This window comes from Sinocyclocheilus anshuiensis, unplaced genomic scaffold (genome assembly GCF_001515605.1).
Source record: "Sinocyclocheilus anshuiensis isolate Anshui unplaced genomic scaffold, SAMN03320099.WGS_v1.1 scaffold207, whole genome shotgun sequence".
NCBI classification, from domain to species: domain Eukaryota; kingdom Metazoa; phylum Chordata; class Actinopteri; order Cypriniformes; family Cyprinidae; genus Sinocyclocheilus; species Sinocyclocheilus anshuiensis.
In genome coordinates, this window is record NW_015551045.1 from 2,001,339 (window position 1) to 2,017,112 (window position 15,774).

The window sequence follows — 15,774 nt, forward strand, 5'->3', positions numbered from 1 at the left end:
ATATATTGAGACGCAGATGGGAAATTCTGTGCCATTCTGTGCATTATACTGTAAATGCCATTTTTATGACTGGATTCAGCATCATCAGAAATCACAGAGTCCTACTCTTGAGTGATTTTAGTTACACAACACAGTAAAGAGCATTCAGAAGCAGCATAACCTCTCTTATAGACTGCTCTTTCATATCTTCAGGACACTTTCAGTAATGATTAATCTAAGCATCAACAGATGTTTCTCCAAAAATGCCTTATTAGAAATGAGTCAGTAGCTGTCATACAGTAGGAGTGCAGAGCTGGAAAGCAGCTCATATTGAGATCTCGGACCTTCGATTGGCATTTTGGCAAATCTGAGCACACTTTGAGACACTGTTGAGACGTCTTCTAAAGCTTCTAAACGTCTTCTAAAGAGACGCAGATGAGATTACAGAGGTCAGGGGGCTTGATTTAATTGCAATGCCGTCTGGTTATCTTCTGAACAGCTTCATATTTTCAAGTAAATCTATGGCTTTATGACTGAATTTGCATGTGGTCTGCAGGTAAACCCATCTTGATGGCACTCTGTGATTTTATAATTGTGAAAACAACAACGCATACAAAGTACTTAACCTGTGCTTTTCTGCAGGAAGTCATTTGTACGCAGCACCCCGCAGTTAAGAGCGACCCCGAGCAACCTGTGTTTGCTGAAGAATGCTGCATGATGACTGTAATTTGCATTTGCTCTGGGCCTGTTTGTGAAGCGAACCCTCAATAAACCTGCCATGCTGGAATGTGACCGAGTCGATGGGTTCTACCTGAGAACCTGCAGCTCACGTTTCTCTCCAAAACCTCAAGACAAAAGCTGATTTCTAAACGCATCTTAAAGATCTTCTTGTGAACGATTCATCCGTGTCTATGTTTCACAGTACTTGACAACAATATTTTTAATCAAAATGTCATAACTGGATCTTCTTATGTCTTCCGGTTTATCTCGACTTTAAGACAATTAAGCACAGCCTCAGCTCATTACTGTAATTTAGGAGTGTGAATCGCGTAATACTTTAATACTCGCGTGACAAGCGCGTATGCGAATGACGTCAGTAGGCTATAATCGATTATGGTCCATTACTGCATCGATATATTTAAAATATATTGCAAGACTTCATTTATGAATCATTGACAAATACAGTATATGAATTTCTTTCCATTTTAATTTTAACTCCTTTAATTCAAATTGCAATTCTGCATCACGTGTGAATCCTCTCTGACAGCACACAACCCTAGTTATTGGTCATGACTGCAAGTTAACATTTCTTATAATAACTCATTTTCTAAACAAGCCGTCAAAACATTCCCAGCGCAGCCGACAGAAGGTAAAATGAGCAATTCTTGATGGAAAACATGAACAGCAAACAGGCTGCCTTTAAAACAGTCTTTCAATATAAGACACGATCCACTGCGCGAAAGTGAAACCGATCAAACCGATGCCTGAGATGACTGGACCGCAAGCGCAGAGAAAACACCATCAAGATATCAAACAAAGTACAGTAAAACGTAAACCCTTCACATACAGTAAGTGTCAGAGGTTCAAACGTTCACTGTTCATGCTCCACCATGTACTTTACCTGGATGTACAGTCGTGACACATTTCAGACCCGTGTCAACATCGTCATGTGAGCGCGTCGGGTCACAGTGGTTGAGTCTGGCACAGTTCACTGACTTACACACAATGAAGTGAGTTGACATGAGGACAGGTGTCTGACCACAGTCGAGCCCATCAACAGGCCTTAAAGGGGTCATGCACTGCCTCTGTTTTTTATTTTGTACTGTTCTCTGAGGTCCACTTATAATGTTAGCAAGATTTTTTAGATCAAAAAACAATTTTTTTGAATAGGCGTGGCTATAGATGGATGCTGCTGTGATTTAGGTTAAATACGCATATAATACTCATATCAAACGATCTGTTTAAGAGACAAAGCAATAGTGAGCATGTAATAAAAGCAGTAGCTCACACTTGTGTTGTGACATTACTGTCGGATCCAATATAGTCGGCACAGCTTTTAGTTTTTAATCTTTCTGAAAATCCCACGTCAAATTGTACCTTGTTTGTAAACGAATCCGCTGTAAAATGAAGCGAACAAAGGACCACGTTCTTACTGACTCGGTCTGGATATTCATTAAAAATAAAGTTCATTCACTCTTTCCCAGAGGCGGACACTAAGTAAATTTACTTGAGTATTGTACTTAAGTACACTTTTTGAGTATCTGTACTTTACTTGAGTATTATTTTTTCTGGAAACTTATGACTTTAACTTCACTACATTTGAAAGACAAATATTGTACTTTTCACTCCACTACATTTCTATCAAGGTCCTCGAAGTAGAAAGTCGTTACTATGTGGCAGCTTTAAAAGTCAGTGGGTGGTTTTTTTCTTCTCTAAAACGTGACTTTGTTTTTTTTCAGACAGTTTATCAGTAATCACTCTTGTAGGGCTACATGAAGTGATTTCCCAGCATTTTTTGAGCACTGACCAGTTCCAAATGTGATATTTATTTACAACAATTCAATAATAAAAAGTTAATATTGTGGTTTATATTAGACACAATATTGTCTGATTTTGCTAAATTGTGTAAGTGAAAATATTATCTATATAAAGTCACAGAAGAACTGTTGTGCGTCTCCTAATAAAACACAAAAGGTGTCTGACTGAAGCAACACTGCAGACCATTCTGTGTGTGACATCAAAGTACAGCGAGAACGATTAGACAGCATTTTTAAAATGTTTGTTTTGATGTCAAATAAGTCTTGCTGTTTTGCTTTTTTGTTTTTTTTTGTTAAAGCAGTGTTGCTGTTGTAAAGTTGTACAGCTACAGTTGTGTTGCTGGGTTTTAAAGCAGGTTTGATTTTTTATTTTCTTCCTTATCAGTCTGTATTTACAGTAATTTCACTGTCCACTCTGTTCAAATGTGGATGAATGGTTACACATAGATGTGTCCAGAGCTGTGTGAGATCACTACCATCCTGCTTTTGTGGGGCTGGGTAGGGGTGTTAAATAATTATAATTTTTTTTTGTTTTGTTTTTTCCCCTCATAGGTTTTTAACATTCTAAAAGCTCTTTATTCCAAAGACACTACAAGCTAGTCAGTGTATTCAGTAGGTGTAATGTATTGTAAGTTGCTTCAGAAGTATTGCAAGCATTACGTACAACAATAAAACAGTGCACTGACATGAAAAAGGAAATTTACTTTTGGTACTTAAGTACTTTTAAAAGCAAGTACTTCTGTACTTTTACTTGAGTAAAAATCTGTCTTTACAACTTTTACTTGTAATGGAGTAATATTTGACCAGCAGTATCTGTACTTTCACTTAAGTAATGGAGTTGTGTACTTTGTCCGCCTCTGCTCTTTCCTAACGTTAGGATCAGAAGGATTTTCCACAGCTTGGCACTGCACAGCGTCTTGTTGTCTTCAGAGCATCTTTATCATTTGGTTTCTGCTTAGATCTGCATTCACCTCTCTCATTATTTACGCTACATGTGCAAATCAGTGGCTGGGCTGAACAGGCAGCGATGTAGAATTGGTGGGCGGGGCTAAACAGAGTGATATATATTATCGGTGGGCGGGGCTAAACAGAGTGATGTAGAACTGGTGGCCGGGGCTAAACAGACAGTGATGTAGAATCGGTGGGCGGGGCTAAACAGGCAGTGATGTAGAATCGGTGGCCGGGGCTAAACAGGCAGTGATGTAAAAACCCCTTTAAACTACAGGCACTGGGAAATATGACAGCATCTGTCATTTCTACTCGATTTACTTTATCAACAATCAATTTCAAAGTTAAATAGGTGCAATGAATTCATTGCTGTAGTAAAGATGGGTAATAACACTTGACTAGACGACTAGTCATCCAACAAATAAGGCCAGGTTTGCTTATGTGTTTTTGTGTCATCATATGAGATATGTGTGTCACATACTGTCAAAAAATGTATAGCCTGAATGCACTGTAAGTCGCTTTGGATAAAAGCGTCTGCTAAATGCATAAATTATTAAATTATTATAATTAATTATTATATATCAGGCTTTTATGGCTCATATACAGTATTACGATATAATGAGAATTTGGAAGAAAAACAGCTTAGTTTTATTTAGAGGATCAAACTGAGCAAAAAAATGCAATTTGGTGCAGATGCTGATATTTTTATGGACAAAAAGTGATGAAATTCTGATGCTTGTAATGTAAATCAATGAGATCTTTATAACAGTATAACAGATACTTACATAAAATGACATAAATATCAGTTGTCACTCTATATCTCCAATAATATGTCTCAGTAAGATGTTTAGTGCTTAGTTTGATGATCAAAGCCTTAGAAATTTGTGTATCAAACATGACATGAAGTATACTGTATACTAGGGCTGGGTGGTATGACGGTATATATCGTTACCGCAGAATAAAGTGTCTATCGTTAGACATTTTGCTATATCGTGTGTTCAGTGGTATGCAAACGTATCTGCGTAACATAGTACTACTTAATAGTTATATACACCTTTGATGAACAAGGAAACATGCATGAATGAGAAGAAGAGTGGGACGCACTTGATAGAGTTAATAAGTGCAATAAGCAGTAAAAAAAAGAACTCAATGCGGTGCTCGCGTTGACTGACACACAAAGCACACACTCAGAAAGCGCCTCTCTCAGACAGCATGCGATCGCGTATTTGGCATGTGCAGAATGTTTAATAAAGTTATTAACTGCAATAAGCAGTGAAAAATAACTCAATCTGCTCGTCGCGCTGACTGACACACAGCCGGAGCGCGTGCACTGAAAGCCCCTCTCAGACAGCATGCGATCGCGAAAACAGATCTCTTTCATGCTTGAATGGTCAAATACGCACACAATTATGTCAAATTGCCCGTCGTGTGGAGTATTCACGTAAACAGTCGACTGTGTGTTAAATAAACGTAAAGTTGGGTGAAAAACGGATGTGTATCAGTATATTGGATTCGTGCAGTTGGTCTCAAAGGGACAGCAGCCTTATTTACCTTCTGCTGTTTGTCATTATTAATGTTAATCACTCACTGCCAGTGTTGGGCAAGTTACTCTGAAAATGTAATCAAATTACTGATTACTGATTACTCCTTTTAAAAGTAATCACGTTACTGTTCTGATTACTTTATTTCAAAAGTAATTAGCAATTAGTTACCTTACTGGTTATGTTACTTTTTTTCTCCATGAAATGTATGAAATCCCAGCATACACGGTCCCGATAAATATTTGTTATTAAAGCATCAACATTCACAGAACACTGTTATTTTTAACTAAAGCAAGCGTCTGCTGCGTGCATGATTTGGATGGCAGAATGCCAGCAAAGAGCGCTGCATTTATAATCTGTAAAAAACATCTCAGTTCATCGCAATCTCACAAATCTCTGTTATAACACAATGCACACACACGAGTGTCTACCCTCCCGCACCAGCACTCGCCCATCTTCTCCCGCGCCGCACTCTGTTGCGTCGGGTCTCGCGGGAGCAGGTCTCTAATCTACTGGCACTTGACTCGACAATGCGTGCGCTACATCCTTTTTACAATCTCTAGATTATAAAACACTGCATTCTGTCAGCAATGTAACGCGGCAGTAACGTATAGAGACCTCGGCTTGTAACTATACTCTAATTACAACGCGCTAAATTAAATTACTAAAAAAGTAATCAAATTACAGTAACGCGTTACTAAGTAATGCGTTACTGCCCAACACTGCTCACTGCACTTGACTGAATCACTTTTGGACCAGTTTGAATAAGTTCATGTTTGATTGATACAGTGAAGACTATGCAGTGTTTTATTTATACACTTTATTCAATTTCATATTTATTTGTTCTATTGTGTTTGTACTTTTCTTGTTTTTCTAATTTTATAACAAAAATAAAATAAAATAAAAATACCTACATCGAGATATATATCGTTATCGTGAAATAAAATTTCTCATACCGTGAAATAAGATTTTGGTCATATCGCCCACCCCTACTGTATACTGTAGTATATTAAGTGTAGGCTGTTTACAGCTGCCGCATTAAAGGAATCGTTCATCCACAACTGAACACTGCTATCACTCACAAAACGCAAAAGATATTTCTGAGGACTCTTTAAGGAGCTCTTGCTTTATAATAACACCTCATGTTAAGCGCAGCTGTCAAGACAAAAATCACCATAACAGCGGAGGGGAAGATTATCAGTGAACAATGACTCAAATGCAGGTCTGTTCCTCACACAAAGCATCATGTGACTTCAGAAAAATATGGTGAGGACATTTATAATTGAGGCTGTTTAATGTGTTAATTTGGTGTGATTAATGCTGATGAACATGATGCATGACAACTGACTGACTGACTGTGTGATCCAAGATATGAGGGCAAAAAATTGCCCCTCGTATTTTTATATCATATAATATAGTTTAATGCTGTAATTTTCCTGAATATTTGCACAATATTGATTTAATACAATAGTTCAATAAACAAGAAGTTAATTGTTATATTTTAGACACAGCATTGTCAGTATTGTCTGTTTTTGCTCAGTTTCACAAAAGCCAGAACCTTTCTCTGAGTCTCTGAGCAACACAGTGGTGATTGAAACAAGGGAGCCAATGATTCACTGACTCATTCATAAAGACAGTCACTTGCTTCATTCTTGAGTGAATCAGCTGTTTGAAGATATTGGTTGAATGAATGATTGAATGAAGTTGCTGTGCACACACAGCAGTGAACTCACACACAATCTCGACAAAATAAGCAATATTCTCTGCTCTCAAACGCTGGGGGCGTGTCCGCCAGCGGCGCTGAAACCACGCCCACTCACGGGAAAGCTGCCGTCTCTCTCAACTGTCTTCCTCTAGCAGCTTATTTAAATAAGGAGACCGAGCTGTTTTGTAAATTATTTGCAACCAGGTATTATGCATTTACGTGACGAAGGCATAGCTAGCTAGCAACCTGTAGGCTGTAGTAACGAACGGTAATGACAGTAACTTGCGATTGAGCGGGCAAACCACTGCGCTGTAGTTATTAGCGGTGTTCGACTCTGCGCAGAACGATCAGTGCATGACATCAAAGTACCACGAGAGTGATTCGAAAGCATAAGGAGCCGTCTGCTCTCTAATAGCTCTGACTGTACTTTGATGTCACACACCGATCGATCTGCGCAGTGCTGTTGGGGGAGGGGCCATGCTCAGTGTCTCGATTGCATCATCGAGTCATGGTGTTAGCCCCGCCCAGAAAATCCTGAACACGAAAATGGTGAAAAACTGTTTAACGGTCTAACTCCACGATTAAGTACGACATAGTTCACAGACTTTGCAACATGCTTCAGCAATGCATTTCTAACATTTATAATGCGTTTAGAAACAATTCTCAGAAATTACTTTACACAGACTTTAGCCTAAAAAGTGTTTTAATGTCACTATTGATGAAGATTGTATGATCTTTGAATAATATTTGAACGGCCATCCCAAAGAGGCACAAAATCACTTTCACGGACTTTTGCATTAACTGTTCCCTCCTGGTGGAGTGACCTGCCCAACTCAATCCCAGCAGCTGAGTCCTTAACCATCTTCAAGAATTGGCTAAAAACACATCTCTTCCATCTTTATTTGACCCTCTAACTCTAGCACTCTCTATTCTAATTCTATTCTTTAAAAAATAAAAAAATAAAATAACACTAGCTTCTCTATTCTTTTTGTATTCTATATATTTGTTTTCTGTTATTTATTTAAACTTTTTATTTATTATATAATTGTAAAAACTACGTGTACTGCATTAGGCTAACTGAAACTTGTCATAGCACTTGCTTATCATTGCTCTTTTGTTGATTTTGATTGCTTCTATTGTCCTCATTTGTAAGTCGCCTTGGAAAAAAGCGTCTGCTAAATGACTAAATGTAAATGTAATATCATAATATGCAAAATACGCAGCTCACGGGTTTGGACATCAAGAGAAAATAACAACACTGGTGTGTGAGTGTTAGCTAACTGCTTCGAATGCAGCTCATCCAGTGAGATTTTAGATCATGTGTTACCTGGTTTCTGGCTGACGTCTGTGGGAATGTGTGGAGGACTGGGGTTGAAGTGATCGTAGGGCAGCAGCGGCGTCAGAGGATGCATCCCCTGCTGGACCACAGACACTTTGTTGGACTGCAAGAAACACACACACACACACACACACAATAAGATGCTGGTCAGTTGAAGTCTGATGCTTGAAAGCGGCGTGCGAGCGTGTCAGATGTTGAATACATTTGCTGCAGGAATCAATGGGAAGGAGTCATTTGATCGATACGGCTTTGATGATCAAGGCCAGCAGCACAAGAGCTTGTTTGCTTTCATGTCTGTTTACAAATGGCCTTCAGTAACTCATGTGAAATCCAGTTTGCTAATGCTAACAGCATGTTGTTTGACACGATGCGTCATGGCGGTTGCATGGCTGGAAGTAGCTGCATTTCTTGGCCAAACTTCTGACTGCTGTGCCTTTCATACGAGCGTCTTTTCATCTGTGCACATGTGTGAGAGACTTTCAGACTGCGTTTCATACAGAATTGGACAGATTTGCCACGTGTGGCCACATTTATGTGCAAAGTCAATTTTCTCCTTTCTTTATAATGGGTGCTCCGCATTAAACACCTGTAATCAAACCCAGGGATTAAAGCCACAAAAAATAAATCATCTGGCTGATAACTTTTTTTTTTTTCAGACTATGCCATATACTACTTCATTTAATTACTCAAGACTAACAGTATTTGCTATGGTCAGCTTGCATAATGTTCGATATGTTTTCAATCTGTGAAATAAACTAATACTTTTTGCAATGCTTGAAAAATTTGTAGTCATACAAAAAAAAAAAAAACATCTACTGTTTAGTGCATTTTTTAAATAACAGCAACCATGTTTAGTTTTAAGTGAACCTCCTGAGGCTTCGCTACACCTGATTCAGTCATTAATGCTCTTGATATTGTAATAATGATCATTAATGTTTATTAATAGAATGCATTTAAAATGTTTGGGGAAAAGGCACGTCACAATCTTGTAGGCTTCACAGACAAAAACTGAGTTTAAAGCATTTTTATGTATTATAAAAACAAAACAAATCAGCCCACCAGACAAAATTCTAAACCCCTCTGATTGGCTCAACACAAATGTGTGTGATTGGTTACAATGCTCGACGCTACACAAAAACAATGCATAAAAATGTATGCAACATAAGCAAGCAGATCAAAATTTAATGCTGCAATCAACACTTTTATTCATTTTTTTCACATTTCTCAGTTGTAATCTATTTAGTTTATGTAGAAGGGGCATTTTTTTGTCCTGTATCTTGAATTTGGGGGGCATGTTGGAACAATTTAGGTGCCATTTTTGCCCCAAGCATCTGTTCATTTCTCATACATGACCATAGCGACTGAGAACTTTAACACTGGAGATCTCGATCCACTAAAGAATTGATTTCATGAACGCACACTTACACTGAGATAAAACACTAGAAGAAAAGCTTGTCTTATATTTCACCCAACATACTTATCTTGCAAGCTCTTGCATCTTGAAAAGACCAAAAGAAATCTTGCTGAGGGGATTCCAGTGTTTAGTTCCTGATGAACAACACAATATTTTCCCCGCACAAATGCAAATTAATTCACTGCAATGACAGTGCAGCATGAGTCCAGTGTTCATATCGCATCAAACGAACATGGCTATTATATATCAGAGCACAAAATCTATTTGCATGTGGTTCTTTCCTTTTATCCGGCGTTTCTTTGAATGACAACGCAGGCATGACTTGTTCTGAGGGTTCGGTCCGTTAATATTGACCACTGATGGACACGACGACCCGTGGGCTCCTCGGGTCTCAAACGCTGTCCTGTCTAATGTATTCTTTGCTTTAAATATCTAAGTGCTCTTTTGAAGTGGAAATTAGAGGACCTTTTGGAAGCGAGTGCTTTGAGTGTTACGTCTTTAATCTCCTGTTTGAGTACCGATGTGTTTGACGCGTCTGAATGGGGTGCGATCATTTTACACGCTTTATGTTGCCATTGATGTGGTCAAGAACGCTGAATCAGATGAACCTTTGGTCTCTATGATAATGCCTGGAGGAAGTATATTTAGTAGTAGTTGTGAGCTGGCATCTACTCAGAACAACCCAATAGAAAAACCATAATACCCAACATACCATATGCATGAGGGTCAAAGACGTTAAGATGTCCGCATCAAAAGAAATTTACAAAAGTAATTTTATGTCCATAGAAAGCACATTAAATGTAAGTGTCTACTTTTAAGGATTCAAATTAGTTTTTGGAGAATAAAATGTCAAAATTTGGTTGAAATAATGTTACATTGTCATTCAGTGTACCACTTATAGTTATGTAAAAATTCAAACATGCTTATTCTGACCTGTACATGTTAAAATGCATAAAAGAATAAGGGAGCATATTACATTTTATTGTGTTTTAAATTATTAAAAAATTCTTACTGACAAACGGGTGAAACCTAGGGTAGTGGCACCTTTTAATATGTCATAAATTGATTTTTGTTGTAAATATGCCTGACAAGATTGTAACAAGATTGTTATTTTAGTGGCTCTCTTCTGTAAATCAGGGGGAAATGTATGATATTTATTTTTTGCTCAGAAAAACAAAAACAAAATTGCAATTAAATTAAACAGAAAACTTTTTAAAAAAATTTGGAAAAAACAAAAGCAGTATTACACTTATTGTTTTTATGCTTAAACCTTTTTTCGACTTTGACCCGTGAACATCCCTAAACAAAAGAATGTTCTAATAGCTTTACTGTGCTAGGGTCCAAATTATGTTCTGAATTGAAAAATGAGCATTCATTTCATATTTTGTCAGTATTTCCTCAGCTCCAGGAATTAAACATGACGCCCATGTTCTCCAAAGAGCACTCGATTTACTTGCATTCGATAATGCATCCGACAAACCTAGAGAGAACCTAGAGACACCAGAACGCTTATGCATCCTAAAACTGTTTATTTCCAGGTTTAAATGAAAAACCATCTCATCATGATATTTTGGACCACACAGTACACAGCAAGTAAACTGATGCCATTCAAACAGTGATGCAACAAAATAAATTTTTTACCAAAAATTTTCATTTAGATAAAAAGTGAATATAAAGTTTATTTCAAAATGTTATTTAATAAAAAACTGACTTGCACAAACATTAAAATTGCACATTAGACAACTTTCTAATGATATAGGCTAATTGTTTCTACTCGGACTCATTGTTGTAATATAAACACATAAACTGTGGCTGTAAAAAACACAGATATTGCTAACAGGTTAAATAAAAATATAATGAATATGTAATATAGTGCATATTGCAAAATGCTCCTCGCTGGAAGTATTAATTTCTAATTGGTTAACAAGCTTATTAAATGGCTTTTTTGAGATAAAGGTGGTGTTGCATGACATTGTTTATAAGCTGTTTAACTGATGCCTTTCTGTGGTTGAAACCATGAGACGTGATACTAAGCTCTACAGTTTATTTCAACATAAGCACAAATCTCACTGCGATAACTGGATGGCAGGCGGACTACAATAATATTTTGTGATGTTTTGTTCACACACCAACAGAAAACACAAAAGACTAAAATCCTAATGCTTGAGATTTAAGAATCTATATAGCTTCATCAAAATGAAGATCAATTAAAGAGACAGTTCATCCAAAAATGAAACTTGTCATCATTTACTCACCCTCAAGTTGTTTTAAACCTGTATGAGTCTCTTTCTTCTGTCGAACACAAGTTGTTCAGCTGGTCCCCACTGACTTCCATAGTATGGAAAAAAATACTATGAAAGTCAATGGCTACCGTCAGCTGTTTGGTTATCAACATTGTTCAAAATATCTTCTTTTGTGTTCAAAAGAAGAAAGAAACTCGTACAGGTTTGGAACAATGTGAGGGCGAGTAAGTGATGACAATTTTCATTTTTGGCTGAAATATGCCTTTAAGACCCAGAAATCAATATGATTCACAGCTGGCATGTTTACCCGCTGTAGTTTATCCATGATGTGTCACGAAACATGGTCAAAACACGACATCAGAGAAACACTAATTAAACATCTCAGTTTCTGTCAATGATTTTGGCCCTCCAAAATTTTGGGTTGCATCACCACATTAGAGGATGCCATTGATTCTACGCACCATCTGCATGAAGACATCATGACGGCGAGATGCACGAGTTTCCACAAGCATCAGATCTTTTTTAGTCATTCTTTCAGACACTGGACACATGAATGAAGGATAAGCACTTCAAAAATGTTTTGTTTTTTTTTGATCCCCAAACTGTGGAGAAACAGCGAGCTTCAGATTACTGTAACTGAGAAAAACCTCCATTTCCTGACTGAGTGAAAGTGAGATAAGCAAAATTTCCACAGTGGTCTTTAAAGGCTGTGTATCTATTCCTGTTGTCTTGAGGGTAAATGTGTGTGGGTTTATTAGAATCGAGGTCAATTTCATTTCGATGCCTCTTAAAGCATCCGTGAAGAGACTAAAATCAGACAAGACCTTATTGTGATGCTGCTGGAGCTACGTTACGCCTGACACCACGTCTCCCTGTGGCACCGCGCCGCAATCTGGAAATAATTCTTCTAGGTCTGTGAGATGGAAAATGAGTGCCACTTAGTTGGAGGTTTGAGGAACTTCAAAGGAGACGCAGACATAACAACAGAGGCACGTTTAAACACACTCAACCCCCAGCCGCCGGCCCCCTCCGTCAACATGAAGACACCGAGACCTCTGGCTTCATCTCATAACTGCTCATGCATATTATTATTTGCCAGACTTGTAGAAATATGTGCCTGCTTGCAACTTTTGGAAAGTCTCGAAAATCCAAAACACAAACAGTGTCATTATCATTCATCTCCATTTACATTTATGCATCTAGCGCATGCTTTTATTACAAAAGAGGAACAAAGCAGGCAGGTTTTTTAGACAACCAGATTAGGAAGCACTGTAAAACAAGTCTTGATTATTATTGTTTGCATTCATTTCATTTCTACTAAATTTCTTACGAGTCACCAGAAATTGGAATTCACAAGTGCACAGTCCAAAAAGTGCAATGAATTTATCACTTCAGCAATTCAGCTTACGTTTTCAATGCAATAGGTTGTCTTTTTTTTTTTTACAGAGTAGACTAAAGCACACACACACACACACACACACACACACACACACACACACGCGTGCTTATTCAACCATCTAACTGGGGAAATTACATAGACTTCTATTGCTTTTAAACACTATGACCTAACTCTAACCCACAACCTAACAGAAAATGTTTTACATCTTTACAATAAAAAAAACAACTGTATTTATTTATATACTGTTTTTATGAATGAGGACGTCCACAAAAGGAGGTTTTGTCAAGTTTAGCTCAATTCTTGTTACAAATTTGTCCCCAAAATATGGTTTAGTATACATTTCCTACTTCCATAATCATATACACTACCGTTCAAAAGTTTGGGGTGAGTACATTTTTTTTTAATTAATTTTTATTCAGGAAAGATGTGTTAAAGTGATAGTAAAGACTTATATTGTCAGAAAAGATTTCTATTTTTAATAAATGCTGTTCTTTTTAACTTTTTACTCATCAAAGAATCCTGAAAAAAAGTATCACATGTTCCAAAAAAAAATAAAAAATAAAATAAATATTAAGCAGCACAACTGTTTCCAACATTGAAAATAAATCAGAATATTAGAATGATTTCTGAAGATCATGTGACACTGAAGCCTGGAGTAATGATGCTGAAAATACAGCTTTGATCACAGAAATAAATTACAGTTTAAAGTATATTAAAATAGAAAACCGGTATTGTAAATTGCAATAATATTTAACAATATTATAATGATGTATATGTTTATATATGATTAAACAAACACAACACAAACACCAATATTAAATGTATTAATAGGGAATTTGTGTAAAAGTCTGTGAGCATAAACATAATTGCACAATAATTTATAGGCAGCAACAATCTAGTTCTGTGTGTGATAAAGTCCATCTTCATACAACAGAAATGAAGATATAATGGCTTCAATTATGCGCTCTTCAAAATAATTTAATAAAACTTAGCTTGCTAAAACCAGATGACTGATAAATTGCCAACAAACAAAGAAGAGCTAATTCATTACAGCGTGACGCTTCGAAGCAATAACTCTGAGAAACCGTCTTGTTTACAGTGTATGAGACGATATGAAGACAAATAACTACACACAGAGCCACAAGTGTCCCAATCCTATCCAAAACACTGTGCTTCTACGGGACGTGCACTATTAAACAACTCCACGATTGTTTGTCCTGCGGTTTGGAGGAATCTGACACAAGTACGCTTTATTATTGAAATAAATCACAAAAACGCAGGCACATCAAAACAATCACTTTAAAACCAGACAAAACCATTTATGGAGAAGCCAAATAAAAACAACAAAACAAACAGACCGTAAATAAAGACGAAACACTCTTCGCACATCAAACGCGTATGACAATAAAGCTAAACCTGACACAATAAAGTCAAGACTTGTTTACTCAAAATGAAACTTTGCTTTATGAAACGCTTTGAATTTGCCGGGTATTTCTGACACTGGCCTCGGTGCCCGAGGGAAACACCTCGCCAGAGCAAAAAAACCCATCTCAACACTCAATATTACTTGGAAATGCAGAAAAAAATGAATTTGCTTACGCACCGACATGCGTTAAAAATGTTTGTGACAAAAGTGATGATTGAAATAGTCTACAGGGTATTTCTCTAGGAGGTTTTATATTTACAGTAGGTTGAAAATAAAGCAAAATCTCTTGACCTGAACTGACATTTTACTACCTTAAGAATGTTCTTATCTGCTTTCTTGAGATTTTTCTGAAGAAAATACATTGAATTAAAATAACTGGAAATAACTTCAGACTTGCCTTAAATCTCCAAAGGTGAGATGTTTGATGAATTTATCGGGTTGTTTCAAATATTAAGCATTGCAAGAAAATATTTGAGAAGCATTTCTGCTAACACTTTATATATAATGCATAATAAAAGTAGTTTTAATGCATTGCTTATGCCTTATAATGCATTGCATGACCTCACGTGTAACCACAGTTAGAATACATAACACTCATCAATTCATTTTTAGACCTTTATATAATGCATTCAAACATAACAAACAAACCTTCAAATATTTTATGCATTTTAACAATTATTCATGAAAACGTACAATGCATTACAACATTTACGAATACTTTATAATGCATTACATGCATAAGGGCTTCAAATAAAGTGTCACCAAATGGTGTATTTTGCATCCCGTTGCAGATGAAAAGCAATAAAGCTTGCAAGGACTGTCCATTTAGCGGGTTAAAGAGACAACAAAAACTACACTGTTTCCCATAATTCTCGGTTACTCTTCATTTTGTTCCCCTGCCACCCATTCTTGATTTTTTTCACATCCCAAATCGCTCGAACGCATCTCGCGTCATAATTACGGCGTCGTGATCTCGTGCGCTGGAGCTTCCCAAGGCATCACGAGACCCGTGGCTGTTTGGACTTATCGTACACACACCTTTCCTTCACAGCTCTGTTGCCAGCAGTTACGATGATGATAATTACAGCATCACAACAGCGCAGTAGCCACAGATGAAAGAGAGCTGAGACTCTATGAGTTGAGGTGAGGCAGACGGGAACTGTTGGTGGTAATGCCTCTGGGAACAGGAGTGTGTGTGTGTGTGTGTGTGTGTGTGTGTGTGTGAGTGTGTGTGTGTGTGTGT

General features: G+C 37.2%; 1 protein-coding gene across 9 annotated transcripts in view; it reads right to left on the bottom strand.

The window, feature by feature from the left end:
• Nucleotides 1–15,774, bottom strand: part of tcf7 (transcription factor 7) — a 66,487-nt gene that overhangs the window by 20,668 nt on the left and 30,045 nt on the right. For all 9 annotated transcript variants that reach the window (XM_016451402.1, XM_016451405.1, XM_016451404.1 and 6 more), the window contains exon 4: nt 8,038–8,152. In XM_016451402.1, coding sequence (XP_016306888.1) covers nt 8,038–8,152 — 115 coding nt within the window. The remainder of the gene's footprint in view (nt 1–8,037; nt 8,153–15,774) is intronic.